The 16,770-nt window shown below is 38.7% G+C and overlaps 1 protein-coding gene across 1 annotated transcript in view; it reads left to right on the top strand.

Moving 5' to 3' along the window:
- Positions 1 to 16,770, top strand: part of PTPN13 (protein tyrosine phosphatase, non-receptor type 13) — a 122,956-nt gene that overhangs the window by 81,049 nt on the left and 25,137 nt on the right. The window contains exons 16-27 of the mRNA XM_027887270.1: positions 1,030 to 1,212; positions 2,382 to 2,544; positions 6,590 to 7,013; positions 7,181 to 7,278; positions 9,109 to 9,165; positions 9,635 to 9,727; positions 11,027 to 11,134; positions 11,764 to 11,895; positions 12,141 to 12,607; positions 13,557 to 13,676; positions 15,377 to 15,470; positions 16,255 to 16,340. Of these exons, the coding sequence (XP_027743071.1) occupies positions 1,030 to 1,212; positions 2,382 to 2,544; positions 6,590 to 7,013; positions 7,181 to 7,278; positions 9,109 to 9,165; positions 9,635 to 9,727; positions 11,027 to 11,134; positions 11,764 to 11,895; positions 12,141 to 12,607; positions 13,557 to 13,676; positions 15,377 to 15,470; positions 16,255 to 16,340 (2,025 nt within the window). The remainder of the gene's footprint in view (positions 1 to 1,029; positions 1,213 to 2,381; positions 2,545 to 6,589; positions 7,014 to 7,180; positions 7,279 to 9,108; positions 9,166 to 9,634; positions 9,728 to 11,026; positions 11,135 to 11,763; positions 11,896 to 12,140; positions 12,608 to 13,556; positions 13,677 to 15,376; positions 15,471 to 16,254; positions 16,341 to 16,770) is intronic.

The raw sequence follows: 16,770 nt of genomic DNA, 5'->3' as shown, positions 1-16,770 counted from the left end.
GAAAGCTGAAAAGATTTTTTTTTTTTTTGCAAAAGACGCATCATAACAAGCACAAAAATGGTAATAAGTGGGAAGTTCTCTCACTTTTTTTCAATCAGTAGTCTCAATGCTTTAGCTCATGCTAGCTATATGCAACTATTGATCCTTGTCTTTAAAGGAAGCTGTGTTTATGAGGCAGCACAACCTGCATTCCCCGTATCTTTTGTGCTTTCTTTAGAGGAGAAAAAAAAATAAATAATGAAATGTTTTGTTACCGATAATACTGTTCATGGAAGCATTGCCAAGGAGAATTTCTTGTGTAGGGCCTGTGTAAGATGATAGGAAAACTATTATCGAAGATGTATTTGGGTTATTCTAAAAGGACCCATTGAGAAATCAAATTGTAGAGTTTGCTGCTGTTACTTTTGAGATAATAATGAGGTTCTACCTTGATACAATGACTGCAAATGAGTTCAGGGGTGAAGCTTTACTGCTGAAACACCGAATAACCACTACACTGAAATTCCACAGTCACACTGTACTTCAGCAGTCTCTTTGAGTACGTGAGGCACTTAGCTGACCTGACCCCTTCCAAGCCTGTCGCTCATTTTACAGAAGTGTTCTTGTAACTTAACCATAGGGAACAAGAATAGGGGACTTGATCCTAGCTAAAACACAGTGTTACTGGGAGTGGGATGGGGGGAGCAGTTAGATTCCCTTCTTTCATTGCATCAGTCCCTTACACCAGTACTGAAGAGAATGAATAACTGGACGTGCAAAGTGATTGAAACTTCATCTTTTAGTAGTTATGATACCTTAATGTGATCACAAAATTGCAATGTTAATTTAGTTTTGTGTTTTAAAAATGTGGCAATAACAAGTGTATCTGGCTAGTTACACTTTCTTGATAACAATTAGTTTACTAAAATCCAGGCATATATATGTATACATGAAAATATTTATAGAGAAGTATATTTATACAAAGGTATGAAAACTTGTAATGGCCTTAACTTCTTACTCATAGAAGTTTCATTGCATTGATCCGAACAGTTGTGTCTGAGGCTCACAGAATATGGGGTTCACCTTCATCATGTGTTGCCTGAGAAGAGATCCCAAACAGGTATCCTTCTGGGAGTCTGCTGCAAAGGAGTTGTTATTTTTGAAGTTCACAATGGTGCCCGTACACCTGTACTGCGCTTCCCATGGAGAGAGACAAAGAAAATATCCTTTAGTGTAAGTTGGTCTCTTTTCCTCTCTCTGTGTCTACACGTCTGTATTTGTGTCTCCCTTTACTGTGAGCTTTGTTTGTTGTTTTTGCAAATTAAGCTGCCATTCTAACAGCATAATCATACTACATCTTGTGTGGCTGCTATATTATGGTGTTGAAATGGGAGTTTTGATGTTTTAAAGATTTTTTTCTTTCTATTGCATTCCATGCTGCCGAGATTCCAGCCTCAGAAGAGAGTTTAACACCTGTGTTTTGGCAAATCTGTATTGATGTGAAATGTGGCTTCCCTGCCTTCTAAGGAAAGAGCTATTACAAGGATAGATCAAGGGCTACTCTAAGCTTAGGGAGAAGCTTTGCTCCTTTACTGCATTTCTGGGCAATCTGCCCATGCTGCTCAGTGAGGCACGGATGGTGAAGGAGTACCAAACTAAGAATCCTGCATTAGAGGACTGGGTACTGGAAAAAGCCACTGCTCAGGATAAGTAGGAGATGTACCTGTGATGCTTTTAAGTTGTTATATTTCCAGGAGTACTTAAGCTAAATGCAGATAACAGGGGCTGACACTTGATCTGGACAATACCAGCCAACTTCAGTGAGTGCATCATAATCTGGTGATCATGTGTCAGTTTTTAATGAGGCATTGAGCTTCAAATGCTTACCTTTTTATAGGTATTGAAAACAGTACTTCTAATTCTGTCTTACACCTTGTTGAAAAGCCTGTTTCATATGATTTTAACTAGAATTGAAAAAGTTTAAAAATTACTAAAAAAATAAATTCAAGACCTGGAACATTAACTGATAGATTTCATAATTAGATGAGTGTCTAGTTCTTTTTCTCTTGAGGCAGCAACCCATGTGACTTCTTCAGGGGCTTTTGAAAACCCCATCCTGCAAGATGTAATAGTGCTGGTTGTCACTACTCAGCACCAACAGTAACAGAGACGGATTAAATAATTATAAAGCACCATCTCAGCTAGCCCAGAAGTAGCTTTAAAGAGATACTTTGTAAATCTCAAATTACTTTCGACTCCTGTTTTAACAGAAATATCTCCCATCAGTGCATCGTTTGCTTCAGGAAAGTTTGAATGCTGTAAATGTGCACAAGCAAATACAAAATTCTGTGTAGGCTAAAAGAAATAATTGTCTTCAACTTTTTTCTTTCTCCATTGTGTAGAAGAAGAAAATAACTTTGCAGAACATATCAGATGGTATTAAGCATGCCTTTCAGACTGACAATAGTAAGACTTGCCAGTACCTTTTGCATCTCTGCTCTTCCCAGCATAAGTTCCAGCTACAAATGAGAACAAGGCAGAGCAGCCAAGACACTCAGGACATTGGTAAGGACTGTAATACTGTGTTGGTCTTTAATAGCAATCTATATGTATTTTTGTAAGGAGAAAAGCTGAACTTAGCTTCAATAATTCTGAGTGCTACATATGTGTAGCTCTACATTTGGAGAATTTATACTATGGAGAGACTCTACTAGCTAAGTTTGAGATTTTGTTTAGGGGGAGTTGGGAAAGGAGTTGGGAGAACACAGAAAAGCTGGCACAACAGCTCCTCTAAACTAAAAGGAATCTGAAAATAGCTCACTAGTAGTACTTTCCCCTTTAATTAATGGCCTTTTTTTCCAAAATCACTTCAAGATATTTCAATAACAGGACTTTTACCTTTAGCTTAATGTGAAATGAATTGGTTTGATAGTGTGGAGTTATGGATAAAATGGTGTGATCATGGTAAGGCAGATAAAATTGGAAGCATTTCATGATGTTGCATCTCTAAGCTGTGGGTATAGCTGTCTTTATTCCACTTAATGTTTTGTGGACCTACTAAGGAACAACACTGATACTCGTCAGTTTCCTTCATAATTGCCACTTTCTCCATAATTTGTGAGTATAATAGAAAATGTAAAGACATTCTTTTTAGGTAGAAAATATTAATTAGAGAATGTAATGATTGAAAAAAGCAACAACGCTGTACTAATTTCTTCACTGTTTGGAGCAGAGCTCACTTGGCTGGCTGGCCTTCAGCATGGTCTGGAAGTGCTGTTTTGTTCAGTCTGTCTGCTCATTCTTTCTTTGTTCCCTGTTTTTATCTGTCTGCATTCCAGTTGCTGGTAATCCAGACTTGCACCAGTGTAGCTGGGATGGAGTTTGACCCCACTGATGCAGATATTGCCATCTCTAATTTTAAAAACAGAGAAGGGATGGGTGGGGGAAAAAAGCATGTGGCAGCTATGCAGCCCTTTTTCTGTTCTGTTTGGCTCAGCCAACTTCAGGCTGGGAAATAGACCAAGTGACTTAAAGTCGTTGTACTGTTCTCTGATTTAGTGTTTGCTTATCCTAAATTGCAGGGAAAGGCTTTCTTAGCTAGGCAGACTTGGTTGCTCTTAACAGATGTTATGCTGTGGGAGTGCCTCTGTGCAAGTGCATATCAGCTAGAATTCATAAGTCTCAAATTCCACCAATCATTCATAATCAGAAGCAAAAAAATCAGCATTATGGTTAATTCCATTACACTGGTTATTAAAAGTAAAAACAACTAAACCAAAACATTTTCTTTTGTCATAACTTTACTGATCTAAGTTGATTAGCCATGTTTCTCTTTCCTGCATATGGATGTGCATATAGCAATAGAGATACTAGAATAGTATCTTAAAAAACAGATAGTATGATAAACAGTGATGAAGCAGCTGGTCAAAATAGTATATTAATTGTAAATGCTGCTTTTCTTTTGTTAGAGAAGTGAAATCCCAGGCAATATTTGGGAAGCATTATTCCTAGCCTGTAGAAACATCAAAGGTTTTGTTTTTTTATTTACAGAGCCCTTAATATGCAAGTAAAAGCTGGTGGTTGGAAGCACTAAGCAAAACAGTAGAGAAAAGGGCAGGTGACAATATTATTAACCCAAGACTGATCACCACAGGAAGTATATGTTTTGAAGGTTCCTTACTTAAGGGCTAATTCTGGGTTAACAGTACAGTGAACACAAGCATGTACCTTGCAGAGGCATGTGCCTTGCAGAGATGGAGGAGCAAACTACAGAAGATAATTGTTCTTTGAAAGATCATTTAGAAATACAGTATTGCAGTGTATTGCAAGACTCACTTTGATTTCAGTCAATGAATGGGGAAAATATTTTGAGACAAGGAGGAAGGCCTAGCATGCCTAGTGACAGTGAACAAATTTTCATGGAACATAACTAAGGATGGAGGCATAAGGCCTTTATAGCCCCTGTGGGCTACATGACATATTTTTCACTTGTTGCACAATGTCTTTGGTGACCTGGGGGGAAAACCATTTTAGTACATATAAATATAATAGCAAGACTTAGACCTGGAAAATAGAAGGAAAATGCCTCTTGAATAATCTTTCTACATGAATAGAAGGAGATGAGACACAGGATTAAAAAAAAAAAAAGGGAAAAAAAAAGAAAAAAAAATGCTAGCAGTTTTATGGTACATAAGAAATAAGATAAACTACTGCATGGAATGGTGGTTTCCTTTTTGCACAACTTCTGTGGCCATGCAGTGAACAGAATCAAGCACTGAGTTTTAAGATGAGTGTTTTGGTTCCAGAAAGGATGTATGGAAAACCACAAAAATGAAGTGAGGGTTAAGTCAACTTTATGGAAGGTAGTTTTGAGCATATAAAAATTTTCAGTTATGGGGTCGGCAGAAGCTGTGAAAGGCCTTAATGTCTGTATAGATAATGATGTGAAAGTATTCATCCGAAATCCACAGAAATTCTGTTTGATGTTCACAGAGGGTAAATACAGTGTTAAGAGATCTTAGAATATTTTATTAAGGTACTCTTCCCCAGGATGGGAAAACAGCAAGAGCAGGTGTTATTGATACTTTCTGCCTGAGTCAGAAAACTGGAATTCGTGGATTTCTGGTTTGATTGGTGAAAATCATTCTTCTGTAGCTGGTGTAGTCTGGTGGCTGTGGCTAGAGGAGGTGTCTGGTGTGGATTAAAAAGTGGCAGTTGTGTACTAATTCACCTTTAAAAGGGAGAAAAACATACCTTCCACAACTATATCTGCTCAATCTGTATGCCTGTTACTAGTTACTGTTAATTCCTGCCCTAGCTATAGGAGGAAGGAATGTCTTTTGGAATAGCAGGGCTAAGGTTGCATTGGCCAAATGCACTCTTTCCTGAATGACAGAGTATTTACCATTAAAGCTAATGGATGATGTGTACCAAAAGTAATATTTTCCTTTTAAGTTTCAGTGCAGCTTCCTAGAGCAGCTTATTTCAGAAATGTATGTACAGTTTAAGGAAAATACTGGTTAATCCTAAATCAGAAACATGTATGCAGCTGGGAATTGCTTTCCTCAGACTTCCTTGTGAACTGATTCCGAGACATCAGTGAAGTTTATGAAGGGTTCAGGTGGCCTGATTTCCTTTAAAGTGTCTAACCAGCCAACAAGTTGCCACAGGTTATCAAGTTTCTGTGTGAGAGCCAAGCCACAGGAACTTAACTGCTAGCCTTAGGGGGCAGTTAGGATAATAGAAATGAGCCCTGCTCAGCTTTGCTCTGAATTAAAATGGGGGTTAGGCAAAGTTGTATTATCTTGCATTCACTTTCAGCTAAGACCAGCCACTCAGACAGTTCCCATGGCTCAGCTGATGGTAATTTAATTACAGTCCAAAACCTGTCTCTCTCTACTGCTTAAGGGAATCCTTGTTAATGAGTCGAAAAGTCTGGCAAAGCCCTGTCAGAACTTTGTTCTGTGCTAGAAGGCTTAGGATGTTTCTGGCAGGGAGGTCCTCAAGTGCACCCGAGTGAAGTGATGCTCTTTAATAAGGCATGGTTAAGGCCCCCATGACCTTGCAGCTGTGCTGTAAATATGTAGGGACTCATGAAGAAAGCTAAGCAATGAATAGATGGAAGTTTGGTGGAATGTGATACTGTGGAGATGGGGGAGCCCTATTTGTTCAAATTCTGGAGAAGGCTTAGGTGAACAGGTTAATGGAAGTATAGTCTTCTTGGCCTGAGGGTATTATTTGTTTTGCGGAAAGAGATCATGTGCCTGTGTGCAGGGCACAGCAGTTGAACAGGGAATGTGAGTCTAATAAAGGAATAAATGCTAATAAAGGGATAAATACCCTGCTATTCTGTGTTTTTGGACTTCAGCACAGTAGACGATCAGGTTAGTGTAGTGTCAGGAACTCCAAACTTTGCTTCCTGAGCAAACTACATGGCAGGTGTTTACATGTGTCTGATCATGGTCCATACTTCTAAGCATCTAGGGAAAGATGTGTTTTGTGTGAGTTGGTTTTTTAAAAAGCATGCTTTACGCAAGGAGGTCACACTAGCTCTACTGAATAAAAAATTGGTTGGGTTTTGGTTTTGATTTTTTGTTTTCAATTTCCACAGAAAGGGCTTCATTTAGGAGCCTAAACCTTCACGCGGACTCTGTCAAAGGTTTCAACATGGGACGAGCCATCAGTACTGGCAGCCTGACCAGCAGCACTTTGAACCGCCTTGCTGTTCGACCCCTGTCTGTTCAAGCAGAGATTCTGAAGAGACTGTCCTGCTCTGAGCTCTCACTCTTCCAGCCACTTTCTGGCTCTTCAAGGGACAAAAATGAGAAGAGTCCATGGGAGGAAAGACCCAGAGTTATGAGCAAGTCATTTCACGATCTGAGTCAGAGTCACATATCTGTTTACCCCCCAAAGAAAAATATTATTACTGCTTTGGACTCTTCCCCTAAAAAAATAGAACATATAATGGGAAGAGTCTTTCAGCAAATGCCAAAATTTGATACTGGATCAGCAGCAGGAGCACTAAAACCGAGCAAGTAAGCGTCTCTCTGACCACCCTGCAGTATCTTTGTGTACAGTCAATGTACATTTTGCATCAGTTTTGATTTATTATTCATACCATTATTTTATTACATTGATCCTTCCCTCTCCCAACTTCCTCTTCCCTCTGTCTGGTTCCCCTTCTCTCCTTCTCCCCTTTAAGTTCAAAATCTCATGCAGGTTTAAGTAGAAGCCCTGAAAGAAAGAAAAATGAATCAGACTCATCATCCATTGAAGATACCGGTCAAGCCTATGTTGTAGGTCAGCATGCAAAAAATAATACTACTGTATTTACTAACTAACCTCTAAAATTGCTTTGGGTGTAATGCTTTGGTATATTTATTAACCAATGGTAATACTTTGATTTGAAAATGAGAACAGAGTATCACATGTTAAAGCAATCCAGGCCAATTACCTGTTGTTCCTGTGTAATTGTTCCAGTGAATCAAAAAAATCTTCCTTTGTTCAACACCACAGGTGTGCAAAGTATTGGTACTTAACAGTAAATGCCATTACAGAAAACATCTTCCATTCTGGCACTTCAAGGTGCCATTTGGTTGTATAGATCTTTTAATAATCTACTCGTCTTCACAGTCTACTTGTCAAGCTTGAACACTGTTAGTGTTCTCTGTGGAAAGGATGTAGGGAGTGAATTTTTTTGAAGTGACTCAGTTCAGCTGCAAGCTGGATGTTGGCTAGTACCTCTGAGCAGTAAATGCATAGGGTTTTTGTTTGGTTTTTTTTTGTTCAGATGTAATGAATTAGGTGCAATTTCTTTGCGGTGCATTGAGTGTTGCACAAAAACATTTTTGTAGTGATGTAAGCCTGATGTACTTACCTTGTTTTCTTGGTGATGATTGGAGTGCACACAAGTAGTCTTACTAGGCAGTAAAGATACAGAGTTCACATTAAAAAAAAGAAAAAGAAAAAGATTCAGAGCAGCTAAGTGGGTTTAAAACTAACATGTTGGCTTACTGAACATAATTTTTAATATCTGTGTGTCATCGTTTGCATGGTTCTAGAAGAATCCCTTGTTAGAACAATAGAAACTACAATGACTGAAATATTTGCAGGCTTATCTTGCTGTTCTACTTTGCTGTAGTTAAAGAACAGGAAAAGAGGAAGAAAGGTTTATGGGAATGGTGGTCATTATAAACAAACTCAAAAAAAAAAAAAAAGGCAAACAAAGCAGAGTGTAACATACCACATCTGTCCCCACTGCCCTTTAAACCAGAACTGACTTGGGAACCATGTTTTTTCAGTACTGAGAGCATAAACTGCTGAAGAGTGCGATGAGGCGTGCAGTTTCTGTAGTGACTGGTTGCTTTTAGTTTTACAATTAATGTTGGCATGTGCTTACCCATAATCTTCTGGACAGCAGTTCTGATAAGGATATTAGCTACATCTCAGAAAGTCCTGCTGAATCACACTGTCTGTGCTGGGGGACATGTATTCATTGTGTGATGAAACTCATCAGATGAAACTTTAGGGTTCATAGTTTTGGAAAAGGCCAAGACTGCTTTCCTAAATTGCTTGAATCACCTTACCTCATTTACTTTCATAACTTGGTATATTTATTATTTTATCCTCTCTAAAGTAGGGCCAGATTTGCTTGGCATTGATAATTTCAAAGAAAATATGATTCTATTTGCAAACCATTTTAAATAGAAATAGTTCAAGTTGCTTGTTACTGCAGCAGCTTATTTGTTCCTTTGCGAAATCTTACAAGACACCTGTTGTGTTGGTTTATTAGGTTCAGCAATACTGTTAGAAAATTCAGTTTTTGACTTCATTGCTTAAAGTTCCATTAATTTTATCTGAAGTTAATCACGGTTGTAAAGGCCAAACCTCTGTCCTTCCTGTAATTCATTGCCTTTGCATGAGCTACCACCTATCTGAACCTTGAACTACAACTGAAGTACATGAGTAATTTGGATTTGCTAATGCAAAACTACTTTTATGTTTATTCATTTTTCAATTAAGTAATCTGGTACTGTGAGCAAGCCCATCTGTACTGTGCAAGTCTGTAATACTTCTTAGTAAGTTTTGTATTTAAAAAAAAATTGATAACAGTGTCCATTCATGTCACAGGTGTTAGCATGAATACTTCAGAAAGTCTTCTGTCATCAGCAACACTAAAAGAGAGCGGTAAGTGGATAAGTAATATGCCTGTAGAATTAATTCATTCAGTTTGTTTGTCACTTGTAAAATGCTCCACTGTTCCACGTGTCCTGTTTCTTCTTTTACCCATGTGTTTGCCTCCTCCCAACTTGAGCAGAACACATAAACACAGATCTAAACACTTTGCTGAACTGAGAATAATAAATTTGAAGATTCTAGGACTCAGTTGTATTGTCACTTCATAAGACTATGCCAGGTGCTTCTCTTAAGAGAAATAAAAAATTTTAACTGCTGAAGGTGGGAGTGAGTTATAAGGGTGGTAGAAGTTTTTTTTCTGTATTTGGACATGGCTTAGAAGATGAAAGTTGGACCCACTAGATCAAAACATCTTTTCAGGTTATCAGAGAAATAATCTTTTTTAATGGAAAAGAACTTCAAGGTAAACCCGAAGGGAAGCGTTTAGCTAGTGTCTGATCACAAAATGTTGGCTTTACAGTTGACTCTCTGCAAACAACACAGAACAGAGTTGCCACACCAGAGAGAGAGATCACTTTGGTGAACTTGAAAAAGGATGAAAAATTTGGCTTAGGTAAGTGGCTTTAAAATTGTTGTTGATGTGTATTTCTTGAAGCCAAAAACAAAATAAAGTTTTCTGGTCTGTATTTAAATATTTATTGTAGGACTGAGGAAAGCATGCAGACAGTAGCTGGATTTTGAAGCAATTTAACATGCTAAAGCTGGACTTTTTTGATGGTTCTTGCTGCTGATTTGTTTAGTGATGTTAAGCAAGTTTGTTTCTCAGTTTTTCCATATTTTAAATGTAGGATAATACTTATATTGTGAAATAGTTATCCTAAAAGTTAACCCTTAAAGTTTATCTCTGTGTTCAAGATCAAATTTTATCTATGTGGACACCTCACAACTGTGACAGCTGAACAAAAAAAATGACATAATAAAACCATTATGAGTGTGGAGTGTTTTTCTTACTCCTATAGTATCAGATGGAACACGAATTTGAGGTTTAAGGAGCCTAGCAGATGAGACATTTGCATTCCATTCCTTAGTCTACCACTGAGGTTTCTTTCGTAAACCCACATAATTTTTCCCTGTATGAGTAATGAAAAATTTGGTGTCAGTATTGTGCTTTAGGAAGGCTCTCTAAAGTATCCTTAAGGACATTGTTCTGTCTGTCATTCAGAATAGATCTGCAGTGTAAATTTGAAGAGGGGAAAAAGGCCTACAAGACAGTTTCCACTGCTCAGTAACTTAAGAGTTGACTGAAAAGTGAAAAAATTTAGAAGAAATGCACTGTTTCTCTTCTTTCTTCCCCATGCAAAATTTGTGGTACTTTACTGTTTTAGCTGAAATAGAGAAGACTTGAATTTTTTTTTTTTTTTTAATCTTGAACTTCCTGGTAGAATAAACAGAAATAAATAAGATGCCGAAAAAGAAAACAAGGCGTTGAAAAACTCAGTTCTTGAAACCAGGTTCAAACATTTATGTGAAACATCTAACAGTGGAGAAAAACAGAAATTTTTAAGTGATAGAAAATAAATTTCATCTGGTCAGCAAATGTGCATTTCATATCATCTGTTTGTACGTGTATCTCTTGCCAGAGTTGTTTTCTGTAGCCTTTGCTGGAGTGTCCTGGGCAGCCAGGTAGACAAAGTCTGAATCAATTGCTCAAAACAGAGTATGCAATAAAGCTTAATTAAAAGACTTTGCTGTTTACTTTCATGTAGACTAAAATTTGAGATGTATTGTTTCGTTTTACTTTACATGTAGTAGAACGACTAAGTTTTTGCCTGCTCTGAAATACGGACTTGTATCGTTTTGAGCTACACTTTGATCACTGACATTTTTGCCTGCTTTGGGCCTTTTTTCCTAGGCTTTCAGATAGTCGGTGGAGAGAAGACAGGGAAACTTGATCTGGGAATTTTTATTCATTCAGTTATTCCTGGAGGGCCAGCTGATTTGGAAGGATCTCTAAAACCAGGTAAATAGTGTAAATAGCAAACGGTGTACACATGTAGCAAAAGGCCAAACACCTCTGTATCACCTGTGGCTGTGGGTGCCACAGTCCCTTACAATGTTGATCTTCAGTTATCTTCCAGATAATTTCTGAAAAACTAACTCTTTGTTAAGCTATAAAAAAAACCCAAAAAGCATTCAAATGTAAGTAAAAATGATAAAGCTTGAAGTAACAGAAAATTAAACTTACATATAAATGTAAGGGCTTTATTTTCTATTGTCTCTGTTGCAGATGCTTTGTAAATTAAAATTTTTAAAACTCAATATTCGTACTTTTATTTTGGAAATAGTGAATGTAACAATATACTATACCCATAAGTATAGTGGGGGAGGAGAAGGAAAAGGTAGAAATCATAATAGGGAAAGGTTTAGCTGGTTTTAAAAACAGGAAATATTCATGGCCAGTTCTTGTTGTTTGGTTTGGGGTTTAGTGCCTTTTTTTAATTATCACAGTTCCCTATTCCAGCATCACTTGAATTTTAGTAATTTTTAATCTGTGCACTGTGTACAGGTTTTCAGACCTGTACTGCACGTTCTCACTGATGGATAAAAATGTAGATGTTAGATTGTATCTGAACAAACCCTTTTGTGCAGGACACCGACTAATATCCATAAACAGCACGAGTTTAGAAGGCGTCAGCCACCATGCAGCACTGGAAATTCTGGAGAATGCACCTGAAGATGTGACGCTTGTTATCTCTCAGCCCAAGGACAAGCTATCCAAAGGTACGGAACTGCAGTCACTTCTGTAAGCAAGCTAGTCTGTGCTTGAAATTGTGTTCTGAGGCAGAACGAGGAAGTGTGTTGTGGTAACCTTTGGTGAGGACACACCAGTTGCAGCGTAAACAGAAAGTGTTCTGCATAATATGAACAGGTAAAACCTTATGTGGTTGTAAGCTGAGAAATTCGTGTCATGCTGCAGGTAAGATGTTACCAGCTCCTGATGACTGTCTTGTCTCCTGGTTTTTCAGCATCATCTAACACTGCTCATATCAGTAATGGAACCAGGGGTTATTTGAGGAGGCCATCATCGGTGCAGGACAATGAGGCAGAGTCCTCTTCCGAAGAACACAACCAGTCCCGTGGTCACCAGAGGCCTGTTTCAGGAAGTTTGTCTGGCTTGTCAGGAGGCAAGCGAGATGGAAGCATGAGCTCCCAGGATTCAAGAACAGAGAGTGCCAGCCTGTCTCAGAGCCAGCCAACCAGCTTCTTGGGCAAACATGCAAGTGGCAGAGCCCAGCAGGATCCTCAGTTTTACAGTGATTTCCATTCTGGAGTTTCTAAAATGAATGAGAAGAAAAGATCCTCATCAGACAGTACTCGAGCGAAAAATAAAAGGCCTGGGGTAGTGGAGCCTGTGGAATATTCTGACCGAGGGGATTCTGACATGGATGAAGCAACTTACTCTGGCAGTCAGGAGCAACAGCCAGCTAAAAAGGCATAGTGGATTTCATATGCATATTTCCCATCCGGATGGTAGGAGTAGTGAAATAGCTGTCTCTGGATGTCAGTAAGGTGAAAGGATGTGGGGGAAGAACAGCCTAACCTAACATGCAGCAAATGCTAATAGCTAATTTCTAATAGCTTGGTGATTTTGGTCAAAATAAATTGAGAAAATCACTTCAGTTACTTGAAACAACTTTCCAGCTCTCCAATGTCACAAGATGGGCATGTCTTAATAGAGGCAGACTGTACTTTCAGATTAACATACAGGGCACTTGTTGAGGCTTTAGAAAACCTCCTTTCAATTTTGTGCATTTGTCCAATATGATCATAATCTAGTGACAGTCCCTAGAGGTAAGTTTATTCACCTGGCAAATAAATTCAGTTTTTCCTAGATTAAAGTAGGAGTGATGCATCTGGAGTGAGTAGCAGTAGAACTCATTATCTTTTGGGATTGATCTAAGCTGTGGAAAACTGCTTGTGTAGTAAAGTTCAGCAGGCAGCCATGCTCTGAGCAGAGACAGCCTGCTGCTTCACCTTTCCAAAAATGCACAGTGGAAAGTACTGCTAATTAATTTTCAACTTACAGTGATTCCTCTTTTCAGCTGATGGAGGTTATGCAAGTAAGTTGTAGCAGCTCCTGCAAATTAATCCAACAGACTCTAAGCTGCTGTAATACTGAAATACTGTAGTTTTGGTGTTCTGTGACCAAGTCACTTTGACAATAAAGACTTGGTTGCTAAATGCCAAGCATATTTCTGTGCTAGTGACCCTTAAGAGCCTTACTAATTGGTACTTTTCCATGTGGACTCCTTCTGGCTATGTCTGACTCAAAACCCCACCCCTTAGGGTCTTAGCTGTAAACATCTGTTCTAATAGCAAATCATTGTCTCTTTTTGTTTTGTTTGTTTCTTTTTCTTTTTCCTTTTTTTTTCTCTATAAAGGAATCTTTCTCATCAAACAAAGTGAATTCTGAAAAGGTTACCGCAGCACTTCTTAAACCTGGAGATATCTTTGAGGTTGAACTAGCCAAAAAAGATAACGGCTTGGGAATAAGTGTCACGGTACTGTTTGACAAGGTTTTTAGATGTTTTCTCTTTTTCTCTACTCCCAGCAACCCATTAAATTGCTAAATTACAAGGAAGCAAAATACTTTCTAAAATCACTGTTCAGTATATAGTTTTACTGATGTGTGATTAATCTTACCAAAGCTGAAAAGTAATACTTTTTTATATCCCTTTTCTTGTCATACGCCCTTTAAGTGATTCTTGTTTTTTGTTCTATGGTGGAGCCCCAAAGTCATTATAGACTCTTATCACAGATGCTGCTTTTTGAGTACAAAAAGAAAGATGATCTTTGCCCCTTGCTACCTAATATTGTGGCAAATTTACAAGGAAAGAAATGAGCCCCTCCCTGACTGGCATCGCAGGCAGTGGAAGCGGTAGTGTCATTTAAGAGCATCTGTGCACACTCACATGCATATCCCATGTTCAGTGTTCTCCCTCTGCTGGATAAAAGGCAGAAAGCAAAAAGCTACTCAAATCCAAATGAGACCTGACTGATGCTGCTTTCTTGCAACACGAGACAAAAATATGTCTTTAATGACTAATTTCTCTTCAGGCTATAAGATTTTGAATGTGGTTTTATGTTTAGAGCCTGTCATACTGCAGAGTGGCACTTCAGGGAAGAAGAGAATAATTTATATATCTGAAATGCACACATTTTCTGCTGCTTCTGTTCTTGTATTGAAAAATACATCTTGGTGTTTTAATATTCAACTATTTTCACTGGTTGATTGGTCACCAGACTGTTCAAGGTCATGTTGTGTTGTCAAGCTTATAACTTGAGACAGTTGGAGGAACAAAGGTTTGGCAGGAATTCATCATTGAGCAGCATCAGGCTGCGGTGTGCATTGGATTTGTAGTAGATGTTAGAAGATACTAGCTGATGCAAAGATTTCCCTTTAAAGAGTGACCAAGTGGTATCTTTATGGACCTTTGATTTTTCAGCCTCCATTCTGCCCCTACACTGCTATCCTGTACAGTGGTGATGAGGAGAGGTGTGCAATCAACTGTTTTAAGTTTTCACGTTTCACTGTGTGCTTTGGGAGTGAACATTAATACACTGTTGGTCTCCCTCTTCCTTCCAAGTTTGTGGAGCAGCAGTGAACCAGAATCACACAGCGGTTTGGGATGGAAGGGACATTAAAAGATCATCTAGTTCAACCCCCTGCAATCAGCAGAAAGGCTAAGGCCCTCCAAAAACACTGTCAGTTCAGTCTGAGCAGATTTTTTCAGCTTAGACCTTCAAACTTGTCTGAGCTAGGAGAAAGCAGCACTCCTTAGTTTCCTGTTACATCAGAGAAGTTGTGTTAAGAGTACAACACTGCATGGGTGTGCATCTTCTGCTTTGGCATGCTGTGCTCCTGCACATCTCTGAGCTTTGATATGCATGCAAGCATGTAAAGTCTGATATAATGCAGACATATTTCTGCTGAAGGACATTTGTTTGTGTTGGATGCATTTGCACTGTCATGCATTGTGTTTTTACAATCTTCCCACCCCAACTTCATTTATAGTACATTGCATGACTGCAAAGAACAGGCTTGGTGTAACATTTTTGTTTTGATAGTTCACCTGGCTTTTCTACATGCCAGTAGTCCAAATGCTTCCTAAGTACAGTTTTCTTTGTGTGACACTGTGTTTAATTACTAAGTATTCTAACTGCCAAAAGACTAACAATCGTATTTTTACTTTCTGTTTAGGGTGGTGTAAATACTAGCATAAGGCATGGTGGTATTTATGTGAAAGCGATTATTCCCAAGGGAGCCGCTGAAGCAGATGGCAGAATAGAAAAAGGTAATATTTCCATTCTTTCACTTGGGACTCTTAATGTGAAAAAAGGGCAGAGAACTGTCGGTGGTGGATTTGACAGTAACCTGTGGCCTAGAAACAAGCCCTCTTATTTGCCTCCTGTCATTGTACCTTTTTCACTGGGAAGAAGAACTGTTTTTCCAAGCCACTGCACTTGTCATTTTAAATATTAACAATTCTGCAGGTGAAGATTAAAAAAACAGTGTAGAACAAGTGCAGAACCAACAGTGCTGAGACTGTTGTGGGGAAAAATAGGAGACAGGCTGTGGTATTTTTATTTTCTAAAGCAGCTTGTGTTAACAGAGAATGCTTCTCTGTTCTAGCCATGGAGAGAGAAGGCTTTATATTATTGGTGACCTTCTTGCTTAGCCTGCCTGGCAACTGAATACAGAAAATGCTGTAATTGTTACGAGTTGTCTTGTTTGTAAGCCAGGCCACATTCTTTACTGAAGTGAGGATTCTCACTGTAGACTTAAAATTTGTTTCTAATTAAGAATCTGAGCTCTGTGACAGGTTGTCATTATGTTGGTTAACACTAGTTTTGACATGGGGATTATTCCATAGAATCATAGAATCATTTAGATTGGAAAAGACCTTGGAGTTCAACCATATAGTTTGTTTGCAGAGTTCTCTTCTTGTGGAGAGGAGGGAGAATTTACGTAAATAACCGTCCTTGTTAGCTAAGATTTGAAGCTTTCTGTGCATAATAGATGTTTTATAGGTGATGTTCTGCCTACTTTTTCTTAAATTATTAATCAATCATTTGTAGGTGACCGCGTGCTCTCTGTGAATGGCATTAGTTTGGAAGGTGCTACCCATAAGCAAGCTGTTGAAACTCTGAGAAACACTGGACAGGTAAGTGCTACTGGTTCTACTCCTATCTGTAGTAAACCAGTTCTTTATGAATGAAAAGAGACTGGAAATTCTCTCAAAAAGAGACTGGAATTCTTCCCAGTATGGTGGTTACTTTAGCTGTGCTTTCTTAGACTCCCTGGCTTCCTGGCCCTCAGGTGTTGCTTCCCACCCTAGTGAAGTTCTGCCTCTGTGTGCGGGTGGGGTCTGTATAGAATTGGTTTCTCCTAGTTCATGGGTTCCATAGGAAGGAAGCCCAGGTGCACAAGTTGGAAAGCAGGTGTAGCAGCATACTACAGGTCTGCATCACTGAGGAGACAAGGACCTCCGTATATGCAGCTGTGTTTGCATGCTACGTTGCTAGATTTACTTGAGCCTTGGTCTTCTTGGGTAGCACTTGATTCTGTCAGTGGTGTGTCCTCATTTAATAGTG

This window comes from Empidonax traillii, unplaced genomic scaffold (assembly GCF_003031625.1).
Source record: "Empidonax traillii isolate 1590-97213 ecotype Southwest subspecies unplaced genomic scaffold, ASM303162v1 scaffold205:size1172791, whole genome shotgun sequence".
Classification (NCBI taxonomy): domain Eukaryota; kingdom Metazoa; phylum Chordata; class Aves; order Passeriformes; family Tyrannidae; genus Empidonax; species Empidonax traillii.
This window is presented reverse-complemented; position numbering and strand designations above follow the sequence as displayed.